This window comes from Poromitra crassiceps (genome assembly GCF_964638095.1).
Source record: "Poromitra crassiceps genome assembly, chromosome: 2".
Classification (NCBI taxonomy): domain Eukaryota; kingdom Metazoa; phylum Chordata; class Actinopteri; order Beryciformes; family Melamphaidae; genus Poromitra; species Poromitra crassiceps.
In genome coordinates, this window is record NC_139624.1 from 105,947,709 (window position 1) to 105,974,170 (window position 26,462).

General features: G+C 44.1%; 1 protein-coding gene across 1 annotated transcript in view; it reads right to left on the reverse strand.

Annotated features, from left to right (window-relative positions):
• Window positions 1-26,462, reverse strand: part of LOC310771214 (collagen alpha-1(XV) chain-like) — a gene marked incomplete at its 5' end in the record, with an annotated part of 174,058 nt that overhangs the window by 37,022 nt on the left and 110,574 nt on the right. The window contains 11 exons of the mRNA XM_083631890.1: window positions 287-337; window positions 1,330-1,440; window positions 3,555-3,590; window positions 4,236-4,289; window positions 7,776-7,901; window positions 9,130-9,189; window positions 15,464-15,544; window positions 15,794-15,856; window positions 17,471-17,497; window positions 17,992-18,217; window positions 19,587-19,735. Coding sequence (XP_083488016.1) covers window positions 287-337; window positions 1,330-1,440; window positions 3,555-3,590; window positions 4,236-4,289; window positions 7,776-7,901; window positions 9,130-9,189; window positions 15,464-15,544; window positions 15,794-15,856; window positions 17,471-17,497; window positions 17,992-18,217; window positions 19,587-19,735 — 984 coding nt within the window. The remainder of the gene's footprint in view (window positions 1-286; window positions 338-1,329; window positions 1,441-3,554; window positions 3,591-4,235; window positions 4,290-7,775; window positions 7,902-9,129; window positions 9,190-15,463; window positions 15,545-15,793; window positions 15,857-17,470; window positions 17,498-17,991; window positions 18,218-19,586; window positions 19,736-26,462) is intronic.

Sequence of the window (26,462 nt, forward strand, 5' to 3'; positions counted from 1 at the left end):
CAACACCACCGTTGTTTATTTTTACAGTGCACACAGTGTCCGCGGTGTGGTGAAAAGAGGGCAAGAGAGGAAATTAAAACAGAAGTGGATTTATAGTTAGAAAGAGTGCTAAAAAAGAGAGATTTTTTTTTTTTTTTTTTTTTTTTTTGAAAAAAATCCATAGATAAGACGCACCGTTATATAAGCCGCAGGGGCCAAAAAACGGGAAAAAAGCCGCGGCTTATAGTCCGGAATTTACGGTAATGTAATGTAACAATATTTTTATAGACTCAAGTCATTCTGGTACCTGTGGGCCTTTGGACAGCACCGTCCCAAAGCTCCCGGATCCTTCCATGTCCTAAGAAAACATTCAATGAACTTGAACTTGTTAGTAGTTGATATGTAACCTGTCTCGACAAAACATCACAAATCCACTAGGCCATGCTATGTACAGTACATTCAGACATTCAGCTGGCGAAGACCATAATAATTTAACAACTGATATAGAGCACGAACATTGCAAACCTGCCTAGTAATACTGAAATGAAATGCACAGTATATCCAGGATTCATGCTATAGTCGGATGTTGGGCTGGTTTGGTGTCAGAATTAAATTAAACAAAGCAACCGTATTTCCTGTCTTTTCCACACTCAAAAAGGATAATAGATCACATATTATGTGATCTCTCAAAACAGAGAAAATATATTCCAATATTCTGTCCATGGACCATAAATGAATCACATTGTGTAAGTCAGTGAATATACTGTAGATCAGATAAGTCCTTTACTCTGAAAGGTTCAACATTTAATCAATTTCAGGAGAGAAAAAGTAGTAGCAGCGGTGCATTTCAAACTACAATTAGCCTGCTCATACTGTAGGTAGCCAAACACAAAGCATAGACCAATTTGGACTGGACGTCACAGGCTTACGTCGCTGCAGTTGCGCACACAGCGTGGTCGCAGAAACTCTGAGGAAACAAGTGAAGCCAAAACTAGAGAGATCCTCGGAATACGGGAAAAAGACATCTTGTGCCGTACAGTATAGACGCTGGAATTTTCCACTAGGAATATGACAATGTCTGGCGCTGCAACTTTGGCGATGTACGGTAGTTGGATCCTAGACCCATCCTGACCTGGTCAGGAAACCTCACCCCATTGAAAGAGTTAGCTTATTTATGTAAGATAACCTGTCTGTTGCTGGCAAAGCTTTACAATATGTGGAGGAGGCATCCGGACCTTCCATATTTCTATGACAGCTGAACCGCTAGCTGTCACTTTCTGCAATCAGTTTGGCTCCGCCCACAAAATACATAATGGCTGTTTACAAACATAAAAGAGGTCTATACTGTACCTCCCAGGTGAAGGCTCTTCCAGGGGGCCCAGCAGGCCCACTGGGACCAGGCTGTCCCTTTGGGCCATCCTTCCCTGGTGGACCTGGGGGCCCTGCAGGGCCTGCATCACCCTGGCAGAGGAAGATGACCGATTACCACTTCTAAATAATCATGAAAAACTGGCAATGCTATTAAACAAACTGAATAAAAATAAATGTAGAGGCAGTTAGGTATATACATAATGTGTAGGTATAGACATAGTGTAGGTATACTTTAAAGGGATACACCAACTTTTCGGGAGTTTCGCTCATTTGCCAATTGCCATATCCCCCATACATAACCAAGATACGCAATGTGTTTACCGTTACTCTCCGTGCAGTGAGCTACAGTCATCAAGTTAGTTAGTATCGTCATAGAATGGAGGCAAACGGTACAGTCGTTCAAAATCACCAAAAACACACATCTAACAGCGCCAAAATACATGTCGTGCTTCGGGTACTCACCACGAGATTAAATATTTATCCAAAATGCAGAGAATGAGTCTTTTTTGAAGGAAAAGAGATAGTCGGAACTACTTTCTAAACATGGCTGCCGGGCGCAGTGATCTCACAAAGCGCCTCAAAAGCACCAAACTAAAGCAAACTAAACAAAGGGGACAAGAACTGCGATAGCTACTAATCATGGCGGACTTCGTAAGAGAGGATGATGAGGATTACTTCTGGCCAAACCAAGATCCCAAAACGTATCTATTTGTACAAGAATACACAGAGGAAGAACTACAGGCTTTAGAAGCTGAGCAGGCAAGATGAGAGGCTGAGGCAGCCGAACAGCCGGCGGCCGAGGGGAGAGTACGAACCGGGATGGATTGGTGGTGTGTGTAGTTTGATTAATATTCCATCTGGATCTGGTGGTGAGTACCCGAAGCAGAACATGTACAATTTTGGTGCTGTTAGATGTGTTTTTGGTTATTTTGAACGGCTGTACCGTTTGCCTCCATTCTATGGCGATACTAACTAACTTGATGTAGCTCACTCTATACTGCATGGAGAGTGACAGTAAAGACATTGTGTATCTTGGTTATGTATGGGGGATATGGCAAATGAGTGAAACTCCCAAAAAGTTGGCGTATCCCTTTAACTCATTGAGTGCCAAGGACGAGTATGTTCGTCAATTCAGATACTAACGTAGAGTGCCAAGGACGAGTATGTTCGTCAATTGCGTTTTTTGACGGTGGGACGTGGATCAAAGCCTCAGGCATCTCCTGTACAAATATTGTAGCTATTGAAGGTGTATAACCTATTTTACGGACTCATTAGGTGGCGACAGTGCTCTCCAGATTAGAGAAAGGTCCGGAAAACAGCAGGAAAAAGCCCCGTGATCAAAGAGAAACCGCTCATGCTGCAGCCAGAGCCATATAGATTGCTCTGTCTGCAGCTGACGTTGGCTGCGAACAGCAGTCAATCCGCGCCCACAACTGAGCCCCTCTGCCTCTGTCTGTCTGTCTGCATAGTTTCTCCACACGATTAGCCGCCAGAAAGGCAGCACCCGACGCCGAAGGGCCAAACCTTTCCCTGCAGTCCGGTTTGGCATTTCCGTGTTGCGCTGGGAGCCGGCGCACAAAAACGGAGCGCTCCGAAAATAGACTGGGTGCGTGTTAGGCTGTGTGTTAGTGTGGGGAGGAGTTTGCAGCTGAGGGGGGGAGAGGGGGGTGGGGCACGCAGGGCACCACACAACTACACCACATCACTACATCAGAAAATATTAGCTTCAGACTCAGTGAATGTGCTTGAAATGCTTCATTTCACAAAAGGCGGAATAACTCAGCTTCTAATTTGAAACGTGTCTTTTTGCTCAAAACAACCTATCTTCTCCGGCTCATAACTAAAGAACGGAAAATGGTATCAATAAACTTTTTTTTGCAGATGATAGAAGAGAGTCTCATCGTTCTTTGTGCGTGTTCGGTGTTTACATAGTAATATCACACAATATTCTGTGGACCTCGAGAAATCACTGAAAACGCTCTGAAACTCTGGCACTGGGAGCGTCCGTTCTCCAAAAGTGGCTGGCACTCAATGAGTTAAGTGAAGAGAGAGACACAAACAGTAGAGATAATGCCAAGATAATAGACATACACTTATCAATTATGCTGTGCCAATAGCAATTTGGGTACAATACCAATATATATGACCAATAATGATCACTACTAATATCAATAAGGGTAGTTCATTCAGTGGTATTCAATTACCTTTGATCCTGCTAGCCCACTCACACCAGGCTCTCCCTGTTAACAAATAAAACAGAGACAATGCTAAATTAAAAACACAATGTAAAACCACATGAAACTACAACATTTACAGTAGAAGGAAAAATATATATATTTGACTAGGACTGTGAAATCTTACAAGTACGGTTTTACAAGATCTTTCATGAAATTGAGTTTGTACTTCTCATTTATTCCATACGCCAAAAATTTGATTATAAAACAGCTCTCTCAAATCAAGCAATCTGATTGGCTCACAGCTGTAGTATATTTAGCGTATACCACTCTAATATACCAAAGTTACCGTGCATTCCATTGCACTCAGAATTTCAGAAAAGATTACCTCCGACAGGGAAAAGTGGTCATTCAAGACGTGAGCATATACATGTACCACGGCCTGTTGTGATATATTGCTTAATTATACAGATAACAGATTATACAGATACTCTCAACCCCACCTGTTTCCTGCTCAACCAACCTACTGCTCTTCCCATTGTTTGTATCTTGTATGTTTCTGTATCTTTGTTTACATGATAATACATTGTGATGTACAGTATGCCATGCTGTAGGACAGTTTTCACTTTAGGACCAATGTTTTCTAAGTTGAAGTGACACCAGTGACAAAAAAGCCTTCTGACATCACATTGATAAATAAAGATGTGTCACCTTGTCTCCTTTCGCCCCAGCATGACCTGGATCGCCAACTCGTCCATCAACTCCCTGCAAGAGTCAAAATACTATCAGACATATGTCACATCGTTAAATAAATAAATAAATAAATAAATAAATAAATAAATAAATAAATAAATAAATAAATAAATGTTTGTGCATTTGTTGCTCAGTTTCCATAAAAACAGTTAGTAACCCTAACCCTAACCCTAGCATCCCACTTTTTAATCATGGGGCATGGTTAGCTGCAAGTTAACTATGTACGGTAGGTTGAAAAGGTTAAAATAACGAAATGCAATGCAACAATGCTGTTTTCCAATTTGTAATGAAAGTGGAGTGTATAAATGTTTTAAAGAGCATGCATTGGCATTGCAGGATATAGCAGTGTATAACCTGTGAGTAATCCATTCACACAGTTAGTAAAAGCCTCTGACAATCTAGTGAAAAGACAGATTCTCCCCAACTGAAGCTGCAGCCAGGACCATGTTCCAGCTCTTCCATTACTGCTCTCCTGCCAACATGTTTTCAAATGCAGTTGGGGGAAATACTGTCTTTTAGGCCCTTTGGATTTCATGGGACCAAATGATAATACCTGACCCGACCCAGAACCAGACCCAGACCCAGGACCAGACTCAGAAGCAGACCAGGAAGCAGACCAAGAACCACTAAACCACTCCTCAATCACCTAAAAACAAAGGCTGGTTCAGCAGCATACACTCCAGTGTAAGTCTTAACACTAGAAAGGCTAAGCCTCAATCAACTGACTGAGTTTTGCCCAAACCTTTCTTGAAAACTTTCAGCTTTCAAAATGTACCTCCATGAGAGACCCACTTTTTGCACAAATCACGTGCAAAATAATTCAGTAACGTATTCATTTAATCCATGGTTTGTTGGCCTTCCTCTTAGACCTCCACAGTTCTGCTTTGAGCTAGCTGATTGCTGTTGCAGAAATATATCAAGCTGGCTGCAGGTGGACAAAGGTTTAGCAGCAGCCATCGTTACTCCGGTTGTAAAACAAACTAAACATAGCATGCCTAGTATGGAGCCATATCGGGCTCATATGTTTTGATCATTTTCTCGAATTTATTCAAACTTTCTTTCAGTTCAAATGTAACTTTGATTTGCTTCTTCAACACTTTTGAATATTTTTTTTTCATTTTTCACTTTAATATAATATTTTAATTTTTGAGTACTTTTTTTTGTATCAGATTTATTTTTTTCAGATTCAGATCTTATTTTTACAGATTCAAATAATATTTTTTCGGTTTCAGAGTTGTTTTTTTCCGCTTCTAATGGCACTTTCAACTGGAAAAGTTTCACTTTCAACTCAAAAAGTTTCAGGTCAACTTTTGGCCCTGAAGTTGCTTGGGGGCGTGGCCTCAGCCCAGAGGGGCGTGGAATCATGATGAGTGACAGGCTGTAGAGTGACAGGTCTCCCCCCCGACCAGCGTCAAATGAGCAGGAATTTCACTTCCGGCCTGCAGCAATTTCACTCGGGTTTAGTGATTTTGCCTTTTTTTTACCATAAAAATTGAAGTAGAAATCTAACTATGTCCAACATAATGAACATAAGAACACTAAGATGAACCTCTAGTTTAATGTTTGAATGAAAATAGACCTACAAAGGAGACGGTGTGTTATTTCTTGAAATGCTTGGCACAGGGTGTGTCTCTAGCTCACACTGGTCAATAGAGGATACCTCTCGCCTGATTATGGCCTCTAGGGAAGACATCAAGAGAAAATATTATCAAGCTATAGGCTAGGTGACCCATTATGCAAATGCATGGATAATGTGGTCTTGTGAGAAGTACCGGTAGGTACAAGCCAGATGTGTGCAAATAATTCTAAATCCATGCTTGTTGTACTCTCGCAGACCACCGGAAGGCCATGAAAACGGTCCGATTTCAAATAAATATTAAAAATCAAAAGTCAATCGTTGCAAATCAAACTCACTGGATACATGTAGCTGCATAGTCCATCTATCATAGGGAAGTGCTCTTTAAGCCTCATGTGTGTACATTTTAGTGTTTTGGATATGTATTGGAGTTGAAAGTGAAACTTTTCGAGTTGAAAGTGAAAAAGTTAGAAGCGGGGAAAAAAAAAAAAACTCTGAAACCGAAAAAATATTATTTGAATCTGTAAAAATAAGATATGAATATGAAAAAAATAAATCTGATACTAAAAAAAAAAAGTACTCAAAAATTGAAATATTATATTAAAGTGAAAAATGAAAAAAAAAATATATTCAAAAGTGTTGAAGAAGCGAATCAAAGTTACATTTGAACTGAAAAAAAGTTTGAATAAATTCGAGACTTTCAGGTTCAATTCTTATTTTTCCACTTCAATTTTCATTTTTTCACTTACACTGTTTTTGGTAAATGATCAAAACATATGAGCCCGATATGGCTCCATAGCATAGCAGCTGGTAGACTAGGTTGGTTGGCCTACCTAATTGGCCTATTAGGCCTACCTAATATTGAGCTGTGCCCCTTTAGGCCAATTCCAGGTTTTAGCAGTCTGTAGCCTAATTTTAAAACTGTAGTCTGTCTCGTCCTGTTCGTCTGCCCTGTTTACTAATGTGGAACCAATAGCTGAAATTAAGTGGACACTGTAAAGAAATCAAATGTTTTAATATTGCAGATCCATTATTATCCACAATTAAGGATTCAATTTTTGACACGATCAATTATGCACCCCTAACTGAAACTTAACATTTTCAGGGTTGGAGTCTTGTTGCTTGTATAAGGAACACTATTTATGTAAAGTAGCATGTTGCATAAAATATATAAGCAAGAGAATAGCTCGCACAGCTCCAGGTCTTAAGCAGCTCAATCGGTGCAGGTTGCAGGGAGGTACACTGATGATGGCCTAAGGCTGAAACGCATCTGTTTTGCCCTTAATAAAAAAACTCAAGATTTACTCTAATTCGAGTGCTGTTGCCTACCTCTGTTTCTGTAAAATATATAAGAACTGCAATTTTGACTACAATTCTAGAAAGATGGTGCCCCTACAGTATGTATAAGGATATTGCTTTTTTCCTAAATTGCTTTTTCTCCAGTTTTCTCCCCAATTGTACTTGGCCAATTCCCCCTGCTGTCCCGGTCATTGCTCCACCCCCTCTGCCGATCTGGGGAGAGTTGTAGACTAGTACATGCTTCCTCTGATACTGTACATGTGCAGTCGCCAGCTGCTTCTTTTCACCTGACAGCGAGGGGTTTCACCGGCAGAACGTAGCTCGTGGGAGGATCACGTTATTCCCCCCCAGTTCCCCTCCCACCGAACAAGTGCCTCGACCAACCAGAGGAGGCACTAGTGCAGCAACCAGGACACATACCCTTAAGCCAGCTTCCCACCCCAAGATATTGTTGTTGTATGGTGCCCGACCAAGTCGTAGGTAACAGGGGGGCTCGAACCTGCAACCCTTGTGTGTTCGTAGATACGGAATCTAGCACTGCACTCCCAGACGCCCTATTGCTTAATCTTTAAACGGATGAATTGTGCATGCATTTCTGAGGAGAGGAAGAAATGGGAACTTACAGGGGCTCCATTCTCTCCATCCTTCCCGTCTCTCCCAGGAGCCCCTGTGGGTCCAGGGTGGACCTCCTCAGATGGGGCTCCTCGAGGCCCCGGCTGCCCTGGAAGGCCTGGAGGACCTGGGGGACCCTGGAGACACAAGACAAGATGACTCAATCACATAGGGGAAGAGAGAGAGACAGAGAGAGATTGAGAGAGAGAGAGGGAGAGACAGAGAGAGAGGGAGAGAGAGAGAACTATCCTCGTACCGCTCTAGCTTCAAATGTTAGGGAGGGTCCGCGAGGGTCAAATACAGTAATGTACACTCTGCCTCTGGGCTAGGGCTCTACAACCTTTGTTTATGTTTATGTTTATGTTTATTATTCGCACAGAGAGAGAAAAAAAAAAAAGATAATATACATGCAACATAATACAAAATTGTACAGGTGAGGAAAGAAACCCAGAAGGGCTTATACGTTGCATGATGCATCTCACGTAATTTGCAAAAAATCTAAATAAATAAAACACTATATACGGTAAACAAATGAAAAATAGAAAAAGCATCATACAATGAGTTACAAAAATAAATTTAGAAAAGAAAAGAAAAGATCAAATAAGGGGACATTCACACCAAAAGCATTTTTTTCAGTTAGAATGCTATAAAAATCATGTTGAGAGCGCTTCCATTGTGCACAAAACACAGCGCACGGAGCGTTTTTTTTTGCGCTCCGTTTGTTTCCCCCTGTAGTCGCGTGCAGTACAGATTAGGACACAACGACCACAAGGACGGTATCCAGCTGGTTTTGTCTGTTTGATGTTGTTCACTGTCAACATGAAAGCCAGATTATTGCCAATTCTGGCAGTAGCCGAGGTTGAAAATCCCTCGGGAGGAGAAAAGGTACGAGGAGTGGAAAAGACGATCAGGGCGCTTTTCCTCTAATGTTAAACTTTTTTCAGCTTTAAAACGACCACAGCGCTCCTCCAAAAACAACAGACGCCACCAGCGCTGAAACGCCAGGTGCGTTCATTAAAAGAGGAGCACGTCTAGCGCGTCCTTACATAGAGAATGAATTGCAGAAAGACGCTGGCAGCTCCAAAAACGCTTTTGGTCCGAATGTCCCCTTAAAACAAACGGGTAAACCAACAAAATCAACCAACAAAAATACAGGGAAAAGAAAGAAAGAAATATTTCTGGGATAAATAAACGTTTTCTGATTGTACTTTTGCTGTACAGCAATTAACAAAGAAAGATAAGATAGTCAGACAGAGATTGATAGAGAGAAAGACAGAGGAGAATATTAAGAAAGTGAGAGAGAGGTTAGAAAGGACAGAACATCGCAATAATAAAATATGATAGCTAATTTTGAAATCGACTCACCCTAATAATCTCTGCATCGCTGTCAAAGTCATCGAATCCTGATCCCTCCATGGCATCCTGCTGAACACACATCACATGACCAGCTGATCAACTGACAGGCCAGTCAGTTACTGATCTGATGATCTACTGCACATCACCAGTGTGCTGAGTCTGGGGTTAGATCAATAGAATTCAAGGATTTCATTCGATACTTCAAACAGTCGATACTTCAAAAACAAACATGCTTTTATTCTCAAAAACAGAACTCATAAATCTAACCGTAACCCCATGGCCTTTACTTTCCAGCCAGCCTTCATTTAGTAGCTGCCATTGTTTCAGATGGTGCATATCTCACTTTGGAACAAAGTGAGGTCTCCAGACCATAGTTCAAGCAGAAGGCCACTCACGCGTAATCCGATCTCAACGTGGTCAAAAATCCTAGTATGACGTCTGCTATGACGTCAAACATGACGTCAGTTAATCCTCATATATATAGCAAGGGTTCTACGTCACCTCCCTCTCTCTGGCCGATCATAGCAGCAGCAGCCCACGGCAGTCCATCTCCCTTGAAGCCGGCCTCCGAAGCGTTGTTTTGCGGCTGTTTTGCACCACATCTGCAGACCGAATCAGCACCCACTCCTGGCATGTGGGATCCCGAGCCAGAGCAGTCCTGGACAGTGACGACAGCTTAAACAACGATACCCCGTTCCGGATCAGCCACGGAGCGTATTTGCCCTCCGAGACGCCTGACGACACCGGCGAAGCGGCCGTGCCACAGGCCGCCAACGTAGCCACAATGAGAAGGCACGGGGCGCGCCACTGCGACGGGCCGCGCCACAGCTCAGCAGCCGTTCCTGTCCCGGGTGTTCAGGCGTCCAGCCCCAGGCTTCTCCTCCAAGCAGGCATCACAGGCCGTTCCATTCCACGTCGCTGTGGTCAGTTGCACGGCAGGCGCAGACCCCTCTGCTATCACCGGGCAGTTAAGTCTTTACTTTAACCGTAAATAAACGGGAGGTTGCGTGAGTAAAAGACGTCACGTCGCTGCCTGATGACGGTGACGTTATCACCGCACATTGCATACTTCACCATGGAGCATGTCCGAGCATCAGTTAGAATCAGGTTAGAATGAGTGTTTACTGTATAACTTCCAGACCGAAGTCAGACGGCCCAGGGAATGCTAACGCCTTTCTGTGTCAAGCTACCCAGTCCTAATACACCACTTCCTGTTCTTAACAAATTTCAAAGTAAAATGCCCTGGCGTTTCTTTTAACTGTGGGAATTAGGAAACAGTGAGACAGTAGACGAAGGTTGGTCGAGGTAGTTTACTTCTATCCATATAAATGTTTACATTCACCGCGGTTAGCAACCAGCAATAACAGACCTAACCCGTAACCGGAAGTACGGTAACCTTAACCCCCCGCTCTTAAAGGCACAAGTCTCCTTTGGCGAATGTCTCTCCTAGTGTCTCGATGTGGGTCACCACATAACCATAAATAATACCAAAGCTAAAATAATTAATACAGTGTCACGCTAGTCATGTAACAAGAGGCTGCGAATCCCACTGTTATCAACCAATCAATCAATCAATCAAACAAACCTTTATCGGCAGACGCTTGGTCCATAGATGACACATACACAATTCCAAAAAAAAAAAAAAAAAGCACATAAGGGCACAATAAAAGAACAAAGTACATTATAAAAGAGAGTCATACCAGAATTTCCACATATGTGACTGGTATCTCACAGTGCTTAGCCCAAGGTCAGTGTGCAACTTAATAATAACATTCTGAGACACGTTCAATCTACAGATGAACCTGTACCTCAGATCTCTCAGGAGCGCCTGGAAAATGGCCACCCTCGCCTTACAGAACAGGTCGCTAGCACTGCTCCACCTGGGTTTAACGTTAGCCCAGTGAGTGCGCGAGCCAGGCTGCCCGGTCTATCGCCTGGTATATCGTTACTAAGAGAGGAGCTTGTGAAGAACGAACATCCCCACAGTCAAAGCATTTCCCCCAGATATGCATATAAAAACGTTTGTTGCTTTAATAGCCTACAAAAATAAAACGTCCGTTCGTACGTGATGCTAATCCGCTAGCGATGAGCTAACGGTGCGCGTGTACTACTAGGCCTCATCCCATGAGCCACCCCGACCTCCAGGCCTGCACTACCCAGGCTAAGAGCCCATCTCCCGGCCCCACACACCCAGCAGAGCCACCCGACCTCCAGGCAGCATTACATAACAATGAAGCCGCGTGTCTTGTCTATCACGATAGATCTATAATGTGAAGAGCCTGTCCAGCCAATGACGGCTTGAGACTGGCTGCCACAGCTGCCAATCACCCATTTTTATCCCTTTTTATACGTCAAATAACTACTTAAAAAACAAACTGATCAGAAAAATGACCACCTGCACAGGCATTAGCATGATAATGACTATCTAAAAATGATACAAACCACCTTTAAAAAAAAAAAAAAAAAAAAAAAAAAAAAAAAAATCATCCGACGTATACTGTGATTATTTCGGTTTTGATTTTCCCATCCACTAACATGAGGAGGCGGGCCTCGTGACCCAACACTGGATTCAACCGCCAGAGCGGCGATCTAACATGCAGCGGCTTCACTGAACCAGTGTGATGCCCAGTCCATCTTATGATGGGTCCATGGTTGCAACTAGCAGTCTATGGTGCACTTGCAAGGCGGTGAAACCACTGTTTTTCTTTACTTGTTTATTAACCAGGTCTTTATATCCCATGCATTAAGCGTTACATTTCAGCTCTATAGGGTTGCCGCCAGAATGAACCGTTTGCCCCATGGATCTTTCGGTCTGTCCAGAGTGCCCGAGATGCTATGGCACTTCAGCATCAGTGCGTCTCCAGGCCGGGTCCCGTCAATCACCGTGAATCTGCCCAGACTTCCCCATGGGGGGAAAAGATGGTCGCCATCTGAGGACATCATCACCGGCCGGCACCGTATCTTTTCATTCAAATAGCTAGCTACTAATAATGCTTGCATTCCCATGAATTATTGGCTCGTAATTCTGAAATAATTGTCCCTGAAAGGGCTGAGAGCGCTGAAGCTATTATCATAAGAATCTTGCATCGGGTGAATTCTGTCTGCCTCTCCAGCTAGCGATCCTGTCCACGTGTCATATCGTTTATTTTCAGCTCATCAATCTCATCACGTGATGACTGCTGACCCATACAGCATTGCAGCTAAGCCCAAAATCAGGGGAAAGACCGCTCAGGCCCCAGACCGGCCCCCGGCTCCCCTGTTCCTCATCGCACCTCGTCACCACATGACAAGATCCTGGTTCGTCCTGCACCTCGAGCGGACGCTCCAGAAGTGCAACCTCCCGACAAAGAACTTCTCCAGCCACTCCTTCAGGATCGGAGCGGCCACCTCAGCCGCCGTGCAAGGAGCGTCCTCCGCCTCCCTCCAGCAAACGGGCCGCCGGTCTTCATCAGCATTCTCCAGCTACATCCGCCCGGAGCGGGTGGCCATACCGGCGGCCCAAAGGACCCTCCTCCCTTCATCGGCAAGCATGGCAACGAACAGTGTCCCGGACGTCCGTGCCAAATAATGTCTCGTTGGTGGTGGCTCCCCGAAAAGCAGGGTGCCCAGCAAGGCGCAGTAAATCTCCCGGTTATTTTTGGGGGGGGTAACCCCCTCCTCTGTCCCGGCCTGGCTCGAGGCCGCGTCCGTCCGTCGCGTCTCTCTCTCCCCCCGGGGAGAGGCTGCGTGGCGGCGGGCGCGCGTTGAACACCTCTGACTCTGGGTGGCCGATCCGACCGGACGCTGCGGTCCCTCCCGGGGCACTCGTCCCCGTGGCCTGTCCCGACGTCTCCTGGAGTGGGAGCGGCGGGCTTGACACGGGGCGCCTCGGGCAGGGGGCTGTCTGGTAACCGGACGCAATCCGACCTCGGAACCTGAAAATTAGTGCGGCACGGGGAGCGCTCCACTCCTCGTGTCGTGCGCCTCCGGGTGCCCGTTACTCGCTCTCCCCTTCCGGGGGAGGCGGGGGGCTTAATGCGCTTCCTCCCCGCTCCGTCGCACGAGTGCGGCTTGCGGGTGGAGTCGCCCGGGGGTCCCGTCGTCCTACGTCAACCCCGAGAGAGAGCCAGAGAAAGTCAGGGTCAGTCAGAAGGCCAAGTCAGGGGGCCAAGAAGGCCAAGTTAAAATGGTGAGGCGCCAAGGCGGCCAAGTAGGCCAAGCTGGGAAGCGCCAAGTCAGGTAAGGCGCCATGGCGGCCAGGAAGGCCAAGCCGGGAAGCGCCTTAAGTCAGGTAAGGCGCCATGGCGGCCAGGAAGGCCAAGCCGGGAAGCGCCTTAAGTCAGGTAAGGCGCCATGGCGGCCAGGAAGGCCAAGCCGGGAAGCGCCTTAAGTCAGGTAAGCCCGACCGAGTTGGGAGCGCCAGCCGCAAATAGCTGTAAGTCGCTAAAAAGGTCGAAGGCCGGAAAAGTACAATCGCGAGGCGCCAAGGCGCCCAGGTAGGCCAAGCTGGGAAGCGCTATCGCGAGGTGCCCGACCGAGTTGGGAGCGCCAGCCGCAAATAGCTGTAAGTCGCTAAAAAGGTCGAAGGCCGGAAAAGTACAATTTTTGGGGGGGATAGAGAAAGAGAGAGCCGGAGAAAGTCAGGGTAGTTGCGCCAAGGCAGCCAAGTAGGCCAAGCCGGGAAGCGCCAAGCTAAACAGAAAGAGAGAGCCGGAGAAAGTCAGGGTAGTCGCGCCAAGGCAGCCAAGTAGGCCAAGCCGGGAAGCGCCAAGCTAAACATCAATGTACCAAGATCGAAGGCCCGACCGAGTTGGGAGCGCCAGCCGCAAATAACGTAAGTCGCTAAAAAAGGTCGAAGGCCGGAAAAGTACAATCGCGAAGCGCCAAGGCGGCCAGGTAGGCCAAGCTGGGAAGCGCTATCGCGAGGTGCCCGACCGAGTTAGGAGCGCCAGCCGCAAATAGCCGTAAGTCGCAAAAAAGGTCGAAGGCAGGATAAGCACGTACCAAGTAAACATTAACGTATCAAGATCGAAGGCCCGACCGAGTTGGGAGCGCCAGCCGCAAATAGCTGTAAGTCGCTAAAAGGTCGAAGGCCAGAAAAGTACAATCAACTACTGGCGCCTGCAGATCTCAATTAACTTCCGGTAATCAGATCTTCCTTTTGGGGGATCTCCTAGCCCATGCAGGCGCCCTCCTCTGCCTCAAGAGCAGCGCCACTGGCCAATGGAGTCAAGCGCCAAAGCATTTGCCATGCATGCCGATTGCTAAATAAAGTTTGTCTAATCCTACCAACTGGCCTCTCCTGATTGAAGTGAGGTCTCCAGACCATAGTTCAAGCAGAAGGCCACTCACGCGTAATCCGATCTCAACGTGGTCAAAAATCCTAGTATGACGTCTGCTATGACGTCAAACATGACGTCAGTTAATCCTCATATATATAGCAAGGGTTCTACGTCACCTCCCTCTCTCTGGCCGATCATAGCAGCAGCAGCCCACGGCAGTCCATCTCCCTTGAAGCCGGCCTCCGAAGCGTTGTTTTGCCCCACCCACCTCCCCAGTCCACCACCAACGAGTCTTGACTCCCGATCCCCCACGGGGGGGGGGATCTCCTAGCCCATGCAGGCGCCCTCCTCTGCCTCAAGAGCAGCGCCACTGGCCAATGGAGTCAAGCGCCAAAGCATTTGCCATGCATGCCGATTGCTAAATAAAGTTTGTCTAATCCTACCAACTGGCCTCTCCTGATTGAAATGTATTTATATAGTTAGTGCAGACAAATGGCAGTGAACAGTATGAAAGAACGACATGCCGAAGACCTAAAAACACAACATATGGTGATGAATGGATTGAAATTGGTTCAAAAACTTCATTTACCCTCCAGGGATTGATATATTCTGGAGCAAACTTAAAGTAAGGAAAGCAACTATTAATGAATTATGAATTATCCAAAACTTCAAATACCAGCGCTTCACTGCAGCTGCCCACCACTCAGGAGTGGACAATGGAGGAGGACGAGCCAGGATGGGTCAAAGACAAATTTCCGCGGCGCCTCGGCATGTGTGTGTGACTAATGAAGATGGGCTTGTCCGTCCAATCTAACATCTAACATCTAACTTGTGTCAAATCCTGAAACTGAACTTTGAGCCTGAAACTCCACTGAATCCTGCTTGGAACTTTCTAATGATAGATTTGCAAAGAACACTATTTTTCAGTGATACTTCTGCACATGAGCACCAACCCAAGTTCAATTAAAAAAAGCCTGGGATTTCAGCTTAGGTTTGGGCATAGTCAGATGTTGATCTGAAAGGACTGCCATACGTAGCCCAGGTTTGGTGAACACCTTGTGAAAGTCTTTTGATCAACTCACCAGCAACCTGAAACGGCCTGAAGACTTGCTGGGCTGTCCTGGAGGTCCAGGAGGACCTGGTATTCCCACACCAGCATCACCCTGTTGGAGACAGCAGTGGGGTGTTTAAATATTTATTTATTTCACCCACGATAATTCACACAGTATCACTCCTGATTAGTCACACAGTATCACTCCTGATGGGTCACACAGTATCACTCCTGATGGGTCACACAGTATCACTCCTGATGGGTCACACAGTATCACTCCTGATGGGTCACACACTGTCAGTATTTATGTCATGAGCCACGTGCATGTTGGCATATCATACATTTCAAAGTGTGCTGTTACCTTTTCACCTTTTGGTCCAGAGTCTCCTGACAAACCTGGGAATCCTCCAGGCCCAGTCTCTCCCTGAGGACGAGACCATCAGTTTTACTCAATATAATGGAAACAACATCACATAATATTATCACAGGTTCAATTCTAGTACAATGACACTTCCTGGTCAGACAATCTACTGTAGTAACTTGTGACAGCATAAAGTACAGAGGTGAATCCTTCACTCACCCACACTCTGGCAAGAAGTACAACATTAAAAGTAGAATTTCTTGTAGATCTAAATTCGTTGTGTACTTGTTAAAATGTCCTTGTTCAAATGTTTATGTGGGGAAAACTCGTAGAGAACTCAAAACCCGCATCTCCGAGCACAAAAGTAAAATTCGCAATAAGGATGAAAAATCTTCTGTAGCGAGACATTTCAACGCTATGGGACATGAGGTTTGCACCCTGAGGTTCCAGGGCATAGAAACTGTCAGTCCATTGAAAAGGGGTGGTGATAGAGATAGGGCCTTGCTACAAAGAGAGGCCTTTTGGATTCACACTCTTCAGACAGAGCATCCGAAAGGACTAAATGAGGAACTGTTATTGGGCTGCTTTCTTTGAATGTGCAATTTTGTAACATATTTGTATTGTCTATTTTTAATGTACTTAGTAATATGCATTCCAGCCCTAGCTTAATCTCTCCTGTCTGTTATCACAATACAGCGGGACCTCTTTCTAGGCCATTATAGTGGAAACGTGCAATTATTTAAGCATAATTCTTGTTTTAAAACATTTCTATTGTATTCTGTATTTTATTTTGTATCTATCTGTAGTCCAGACCTATCTTACTCTGCCTACCTGTCACTTTGAATACAGCAGGGCCTTTACCTAGGCCTGGTTCTGCTCTCCCACACAGTCGGACTGACCAGACTATTGTTATTTATATATGCATACATTGTTGTATGTAGACATTTTCTTTGATAATGGAACTTTTGTGTTGTGTATTGCTTGGTTCTTGAATTCTTTATATATTGTAACTGAATTTTGATATTTCGTTTATTGAAAGTACTTCCGTTCTCAGTGTATTTAAACGTCATCTCCGCCTGACACAGCAACACGCTGAAGAAGGCCATTAGGCTGAAACGTCTGTGTGCTGTACCTGGTGTTAAGCTGGAATAAACTCAACGAAAGGACATTTTTGTGTGCTGGCTCTCCTTCTCCTACAAAGTAGGCTACAGTACTAGTATTATAACTAGTAACTTGTGACAGCATAAATTACAGTACTAGTAATCTACTGTAGTAACATGTGACAGTATAAAGTACAGTACTAGTATAACTAGTAACTTGTGACAGCATAAAGTACAGTAGTAGTATTGGATAACAGGCCAAAATCACAAGCAAGAGCCACGTTTCACATTTGAAAGCAAAGGAACTTGATTTTCTGCCTGAAGAAGTGAGATCTGTCTATAGAATACAATTACTTACTTCCATTGAATCTAAACTAACGACCCATGTCTACACTATTCAGTAAAAGTAATGGGTTGGATCAGTTCTTTCCTATCGCTAATACATCAGTATCTGTACCGGGGGAATGGGTGCATCCCTGCAGAACAGTTCCACCCACAGTCCACAGATAATAAAAAATGACAAAGTCCCACAAGATCGGGCCTGTGAATCTGCAAGAGTGGAAAACTTTTTACTTACTGGAACTCCAGTGTCACCTTTGCTGCCCTGGAAAAAGAGGAAAATTAATATTGTTGCATTATTTATTTATTGACAACATCTACAGTTTGCATAGTACAGTTCCTCTCACAATGTGCAGATTATGCTGCTCTACAGCAGTGGTTCTCAAACGTTTTTGGCTTCAGTACTCTTTCCCTGATTTCTGAATCCACGTACCCCCTTTACCAGACTCCAACATTTTGCATTAGAAAAAACTATTGCATGATGCAATGGATGAATTATAGCCCACCTGTTGAAGAATATAACATTACAAAATAAGAAATGGAGTAAATAGTTGCAATTAGTGCCTGCTGCTCTGAGCAGATTTATTTGAATATTTCATTTATTTTTAGGATTTATTCTGACATTTTTCCATTTTCCCCTTTCTCTCAAGTACCCCCTGTAGTACCTCGATCGATCGATAGATAATGTCATCAACCCCTCCTGAAAAAACTTCCAGATTTTGAATAAATAAGTCAAACAAACAAGCAGATAGGTCTTACAGGCTGTCCATCCTTCCCAGGATCTCCAGGCGGGCCTGTCACTCCCACTGGCCCCTGTGGCCCCCGGGGTCCCGGCTCCCCAGACCCCCTCTCCTCTGTCGAGACTCGGCCTGCGGGGCCAGCGGGCCCAGGGGGACCGGGCTCTCCACGCTCCCCCTTCTGTCCTGGAGACACCTGGAGGGAGTGATAGTCGGGTTGATTGAATGATAGATAGGGATGCAACATTCTTATCTCATGATTCGATACCCAATATAGGGTTCATGATTCTATACAACCACGATGATGCAATAAATAAAACTTCAATGAGGACAAAGTCTGACTGTGCAGAATTCTGTTTATTTCTGAGACACAAATCTTTCTAGCAATGGCAATGTCGTTACAAAGTTCAAATACTGTAATATAATTTGGATGGAGAGCTTGTGAAACTGTGATAGGCAAATGGACTCATTTGTAAGAACTACATCAGAATAAAATGGAGCTAATATCATCCTACGTATCATCATACATATTAATGTCACATTTTTGTATCGTGATTGTGGATTTTGATATATCCCATCCCTAATGACTGATTGATTGATTGATTCACTGAAATACAGACAGGTATCAAACATTACGCAGATAGGAATTATACAAACATTTATACAAACTGACTCCTGTTTAGGAGACAGTTTGTATTTCACACAGAAGTTTCAAATGTCATCTTCCTGTAGGCGGAGAAGTTTTATCCCAAGTGACCAAAATAAAAAATGTATTTGGGCAAATACAGAGAATCTACTGGGTCTCAATTAGTGGAGATGGGGCACTCTTCAGATAAGACGGGCGCATGTTTACATATAAAATCCTGCCTAGTGCAGCTTCAATTAATCATTGGATAGACTCATCCTTATATATGGCATTAGTATTGAACAAACAAACAAACAAACAAACATTCATACAATGCATGTATTATAGCATGATAGGTCAAATGTGTATAGGTTCAGATGTGAAGTTTTGTATGCAGTGAGAAGTGTTACTCACAGTGGCAGGTCTGTGGGCTTGCGCTGTTGCCTGAGTTGGTCTTACTGTGGAAGCAACACAATGACATGACAGTTTGACAGTTGCATTATTAAAAGAGGTTGGTGCTTTCTCAAGATTTGCAAAGCTAGAACTCCTCAAATTGGTCATATAAGTGGTTTGTTATGATCTGACTTCACTTTAATTTTGGGAAGGAGAAAGAAAAGAAAGAGAAAGAGAGACAGGGGAGAATAATGCAAAACCCAAATTGGGATGAAAGAATGAAAATAAATAGGGGTCATTTATGTTTGATGATGCCACAGTTTCAGTGTCCTCTGGTGGACAGTCATGGAAATACAGCAGAGGAGCCACAGCCTTGGTCTGAGTCACTTTGTAGGAAAACCATTAACTCTAATAGTTCTAATAGCTATCCTGGACATGGTTTTATCAGGACACACAACTGAATTATGTGTGTATCTACTTCTATATAAATCACACACACACACACACACACACACACACACACACACACACACACACACACACACACACACACACACACACACACACACACAAACACACACACACACACACACACACACATATATACAGTACCTCTAGCCGTGGTCGTCTCCTCCTCCTGCCCAGACATCTCATCTGCGCTGAAGTCCTCATCATCGTTGCCTAGCGACGGCTCAGTGGGTGGAGCTCGGACCGGGGAGCTGTGAGTGAGGTCTGGCTCAGGGAGGGGCTACAGAGGAGAGTGAGGGTTAGTGTGTGTGTGTGTGTGTGTGTGTGTGTGTGTGTGTGTGTCAGTCCCCACAGCTTTCCACAGGACCAAAAAAACTGGTTCACTGGGCCACCTGACAAATTTTCATGAACTGCTAAAACCATTGCTTTTGACAGCTTTTGTTGCAATGAAAATAGTGTGCAATAAAATACAATAAACTATCTGCAGTGCACATGTAAACAACATGTTGCATAATAAATAAGCTAATAAACACAATTGAATAAAATGATATTACAAAGCATTACAAAAAAATGTCCATAAGAAGTTGTAATAAAAAATCCATTAGAAAGTGTGTTATATACTCAGTAGTCTCGCTAGCCAGCCTCCTTTCCCTTCCGTGAGAGTCGCCTGGCTGCACGGAAACAGGCTATACTGGGATAAGCCCTCCCCTGCTCTACAGCTGCTCCTCATTGGAGAGACTGTTTCAGTCACGGCCGGATATCCGCTCCTGGCTTATTACAAGCTTTGTCATTGGCTCCGATCATGTCAATCAAAGCGGCTTCCGCTCCCTCCTCCCTGTGTGTCGCTGTAAATAGTGCCCTGCCGCCTGAGGGAAAACAACAACGCTAACTAGCTAGCAAGCTAACGGCAGAAACCTACACGCTAGCTCATCGCTACACGCTGAAAATGGCAAGTTGGATTGTTGGAAACTATTTTCCAAGGGCACTGCCGCCAAGCGCCGCCCATCGCAATCCCACAATGGAGACCTGCGCCACCAGACTCTTCTCACGGTAGGGAGGGGAGGCTGGCCAGCGAGACTATACTCAGTGAAACCACAATTAAAGGTGAAGGTCCTTCATTGCCATCTAGAGGTAGTGAAAGATATTCTTATTACCTCCACCACAGATTTGGCTGGGCCTTTGCCCGGCTGAAGGTTATGTTTCCTTATGTTATGTCTGTCTGTCTGTCTGTCTGTCTGTCTGTCTGCCTGTCTGTCTGCCTGTTTTTCTGTCTGTCTGTTTGTCAGCAGGATATCTAAAAAAGTTATGAACAGATTTGCACGAAAAAGGTGCTTAACTTCCATATGGATTCACGTAACACCACAAAACCTTTCAGAAAGTTTGGTCATGGGCCAAGGAGGAACTGATTAACTTTCTACACCCAATGGCCAAAAGGAGGCATGGCAATGGCCGTGTCCAATCACAAAAAAATCCATGTTTTTTCCTCTCTCTTTCACTGATTCCAGGTTGCTGACACTTTAATTGTCTCCGGGAATCCAATAAAATAAGATTATGGCTCACAAGAAAAAAGCCTTCCGATCAGGTGCAGCTACTGTACGGTGTCAGAGACAGACAGCAACATTTGAAAATAGCTCAGCACTGGCTCACAGCTCCACAGTAGCGCAACACATTTTAAGTGTTGTTTCTCTTTTTCTAAACTTTACACGCTCCTTTATATGCTGGGTAAAGTTCACGACCCCACGACCCCAAGAAACCAATTCAAAACCCCACCGTCTGTCTGTGAATCATCCAAGGACATGAGAAAATACTCTCATCAATCTTTTATTTCCTGAAAAGTTCTGGATTTTGGATTTGGCCTTTTTTCCTGGCTGAGGGAGAAACCAACATTTTTCAAATAGCAGAGCTGGATAAGAGATCTTTGCTGACGCATTAAACACCTCATAAGTCCACAGGTTTGGATGTCTTCAAATCCCTTTTTTTGTTGTGTTTTATAGGAACTGAAAGTACAATGTCCTTTATAGGCTTGGAACATTATCATCTGCACCAGGAAAACCGTCCAAATCCACTGAATGATTTCACACAAACTGCGTGCTACAATCAGAGGGCAGCAACTAATCTCAATCCAAAATTATATATTCACCATTTAACATAATGACACTTTACAGCAGACATGAAAGGTACTTTCTAGTGCAGCAACTTGGTGCAGAAGTACTACTGTAATTTGAGTTGTTTAGTATATAATATTTAAATAGGTTGAATTGAGTTGGATCATTAGAGTAATAGTCAGAGTAATAGCAATCGTCCTGAAAATTTCTCATGTAAAAGGAAGAGTGCCTTCAAATACTTAATTACTGTAACTGCAAGGAAAAAGCATTAATGACTTGTTGGGCAGCAGTAGCCAGAACAGTGGCAGCATGGGGACCAAGGGGAAAGTTGTTGTGAAAAAATGCATGTTAAATTCAGAAATAAAGCTCACAAGCACACATTTCAATCTTTAAGCTCTGATTTATCTTTAAATTCTACTGGAAGGTATCCTGCCATGCTGGGAAAAACTAATAATAAGTTTTCCCCAGTAAGTTCCATTTCTAATTAGTTTTTCTAATTACTAATTACAAATGGTCTTATCTGCTTCACCAACTTCCATCAAGCTGCCCTTAAGCAAGGCAGTACATCCCCAGTTGTTCCAGTCCAGTGACCAACAAGTCTGCTGTTGTGCTGGCAAGTGTCCAAGTACAAAATGTGTGTGATTGTTGGTCCTTTAAAAACAATCTCACCAGAAAAGTGGCATTTACTCTAATGAAAGTTCATTAAAGGAGAATTCAGTTTTTTTAGACACCCGGACCGTATTTCCAGCTTAGAATATGATGTTAAACTCACTAGGGCTGTCAAATAATATTCTATATTAGAATATATATTTGAATATAAAAATTACAAGAATATTTGAATATGAAAATTAATATTAGAAGTGTATTCTTATTATTATTATTATTATGATTATTATGATTATGATTATTATGATTATGATTATTATTTATGATTATTATTTATCTTTTACATTTAACCAGGTAAAAAACCTGGCCAAGAGGGCAACATAAAAACATACATCGTTGGTCTGGTTATTTAAAAACATTACAAAAGTGTAGGCTACTAACTGTAATAGTACTGACTGAATAAATATGGGGGAAAAAACAATGTTTATGTTGAAATAAAAAAAATGTTTATGGTCAAATAAATATACCAAGTAGTTATATAAGCTCTCTGGTTGTATTGGTTTACCTTGCCACACATGCAAAAAAAAAATTTGTTTTTTAAAAATAGTATTAGAAAATATTCAAACAAATATGTTTTCTTTAGAGGGAATATTCGAATATGATTTTGGGGCAGTTTTGACAGCCCTAAAAGCAGATATTTTATTCGGATCACCTGGGAAGATATTGAGCCATGAGTAGAGTCCTGTAACGCTATATCGTTAATTTTCTGCCATTGCATCTATGATATAATAATGATATGTGCCGCTGCGTATCAGAAAATAAGACATTTACAAGATGTAAATAGAAGCATTTTGTATGCTACTCATACATGTCTACTCATGGCTCAATATCTTCCCAGGCGATCCGAATGTAACCAAAGTTATCTAGGTGAGTTTAACATCATATCTTAAGCTGGAAATAAGGTCCGGTGTCTAAAAAACCGGAATTCTCCTTTAATTAGATTAGTTGCTAGTCCCCTCTGTGCAACCTGCAGGCTGGAGGAGAGAGCAGAGCAGCAGCATGTGAGATAGCATGCTGCAGGCTGGAGGAGAGAGCAGAGCAGCAGCATGTGAGATAGCATGCTGTGGCTGGAGGAGAGAGCAGAGCAGCAGCATGTGAGATAGCATGCTGTGGCTGGAGGAGAGAGCAGAGCAGCAGCATGTGAGATAGCATGCTGTGGCTGGAGGAGAGAGCAGAGCAGCAGCATGTGAGATAGCATGCTGTGGCTGGAGGAGAGAGCAGAGCAGCAGCATGTGAGATAGCATGCTGTGGCTGGAGGAGAGAGCAGAGCAGCAGCATGTGAGATAGCATGCTGTGGCTGGAGGAGAGAGCAGAGCAGCAGCATGTGAGATTGCACGCTGCAGGCTGGAGGAGAGAGAAGAGCACCAGCATGTGAGATAGCATGCTGCAGGCTGGAGGAGAGAGAAGAGCAGCAGCATGTTAGATAGCATGCTGCAGGCTGGAGGAGAGAGAAGAGCAGCAGCATGTGAGATAGCATGCTGCAGGCTGGAGGAGAGAGCAGAGCAGCAGCATGTAAGATAGCATGCTGTGGCTGGAGGAGAGAGCAGAGCAGCAGCATGTGAGATAGCATGCTGTGGCTGGAGGAGAGAGCAGAGCAGCAGCATGTGAGATAGCATGCTGTGGCTGGAGGAGAGAGCAGAGCAGCAGCATGTAACCTCGCATCACCAGGCTCTTCTCGGCGAGAAAGAGCCTGGCCTCCGTTTACAAGTGATTTTGTCACCCGACCTGTTTCTAGCCTAGAGCCCGCCATAGACAGGAAACAAGCAGCAGAAACAGCTCGTTCATTTGAGAATCAGACACAACGGTCCCTATCGTTGCATCGGCGCTGTTTCTAGGCCGAACGCCTGGCGCAGCTCAAATCAGTGGGCGTGGACCAGCGCACTTGATATCGTCGTGCTGGCGCTAGACGCAGCCTCAACCATTACAACCACGCCTTTTAAGCGTAAAATTATGCACCGTCATGCTCATTGGATAACTGCAATAAACGAATCGCACGCTTGCCTTTTTAGCTCCAATTCCAGTGATCCCGCAAAACCAGACGCAAGCCAAACGCTCTGCCCCCCCCCCTCCCTTCATCCAGTCTGTCTGTCTGACTGCATTATAGGCTATTATTCCATATTATTATGCTTCTCAAACCAATCTAACTGCAGTTTCAATACTGCAAGCATGTAAATACGCTACACTATAGCAAGATCAAAGTGAAAATAATGTACTAAACGCATCAGCTAGAAAAATATAGCCTATTAGATTGGTGAAAGTTTGTCCAGAAAGATATCGTTTTCTCTCCCCTGCTGCAGGTAGAATGATCGATGCACATAAATATACCCTACATTATGTAAAGTCATTGCATAAATGTGTTTTTATTGTAAAACTAAATGTCAAGTAGGGCCAAGTTATTGGAGCGGACATCACAGTATAGCACATCACAGAAGCGCGTTCCGCTGTCACTTATCTAAATCACGTTAAACCCACAAGGGGTATATATAGGCTCAAGAGGACATATATGTTTCACATAGGGTGGTGTTTCATTTCGATGTTTTATTTGGTCCAATATTGAAATGTTCGACAATTGCAGGTTGTCTTACCATTACACATTATTTTAGATCTACCTTTTATATCTATTTCGGCTCATTTGGTTGCTATTTAGTAGCGAAATGGAGGACCCAATTGCATGCTGGGAGTGGACATTCACAGGCAGTAAACTTACAACTGCTATTTCCTATGGGAAGCTGGGTGCTGCTATGTGTTGTGTCTGTTTGAGCGAGGGAGTCAGAGAGAGAGAGAGAAGGGTGACTCAGAGGCAGAAGAGCACTGGCGCACTGAATAGGCCTGGTTTCAGAGAGAGACAGAGAAGGGTGACAGGGGAGAGGCACAAGTGCACTGGCGCACTGAATAGGCCTGGTTTTCAAAGGCGCAAAGCGCTAAATGTAGGCCAGGTGCGAAGATAGCACTACGCCGGTAGTTAGCGCCGACACGCCCACTTTGGCCCATTCTGGGACTGCGCCACGCCCATTCGGCCTAAAGCGCATTTGGCAGCCTAAAGCCATATTGATATCGTCCCAAAACAGGCGCAAGGCACGTTTTTTTGCGTTTAAGGCCCGTTTTAGCGCCGAAGGCTTGTGGGAGAATAGGGCCCAAGGAATAAGAAAATAAAAGGGCAAACAACAAAAAAGATGGACGTACCGAACAAAGTTTTTTAAGAAGTTCTTGTAGAAACATCGCGGATTCACAATATCACATATTTTAAGCCAATACAGAAGCTTTACTTTTCAAACAAATGGCCAGTTGATGGAATAGTTATAGTTGTCTGTCCGCTGTTATCGATAATGGAGGATCAAGTACAACAGTTGAAGCATCTCTGCTGCCTGTGCTGGGAAAGACACTGACATTGATCATAAGATTTCACATGGCGAGTATTCCATTTTCTTTGGCTCTCCAGAAACCTTCCTCGGCAGTGACTACTAGAGAAATGTGCTAACGCTACTATACAACTTGTGTTGTTGTTCTTGTTATCAGGATCTAGCTAACGTAACCTCGCCGCGTCAAGCTAACGGCCACAAATAAGTTTTTTGGCGCACTTGTTTCCGGTATTGTTTCCTGTTTCCTTGGTTTACGCCCCCATGGCCAAAAGCGGAGTAAAGCGTGCACAGACTAGCAGCATGTGAGATAGCATGCTGTGGCTGGGAGCTCCACATACCATGCTCCAGTCTCCACCAGGCCTGCTGGGATCAGACCTGCTTTCTTTGGTCCAAGCCCATTTTTTTGATTGTGAAGGGAACGGCCGGTGAATACTGACTGACAGTAATGGAGTAATGTAGCCTGGTAAAACCATCATCTCACATTCTGTTTCACTCTACGTATCAGTCTGGACTTCCAGCCACTCACATCCATTTCAGTGGGCGGGAGTACTTGCCTTGACAGACAACTCCTTCAGCCAATCAGCATCTCAAAATCCACTGTGAAGAACCTTTTTTGGCTCAGGACCCAATTTTGACATCACAAAAATCTAGGGACCCTATATAGACATTCAAATTCCCGTACACCATCAATAATATCATTAGTGACATCATCAGTGATGTCACATGTATGTGTCTTTGTTTCCTCAGAACTCTGACTTTAATCTGAGAATTCAGACTTTAATCTAAAACAAAGTATATATATATATATATATATATATATATATATATATAAAGACATTTTAGGCGACCCTATACGAATTCCAGGCGACCCCACTTA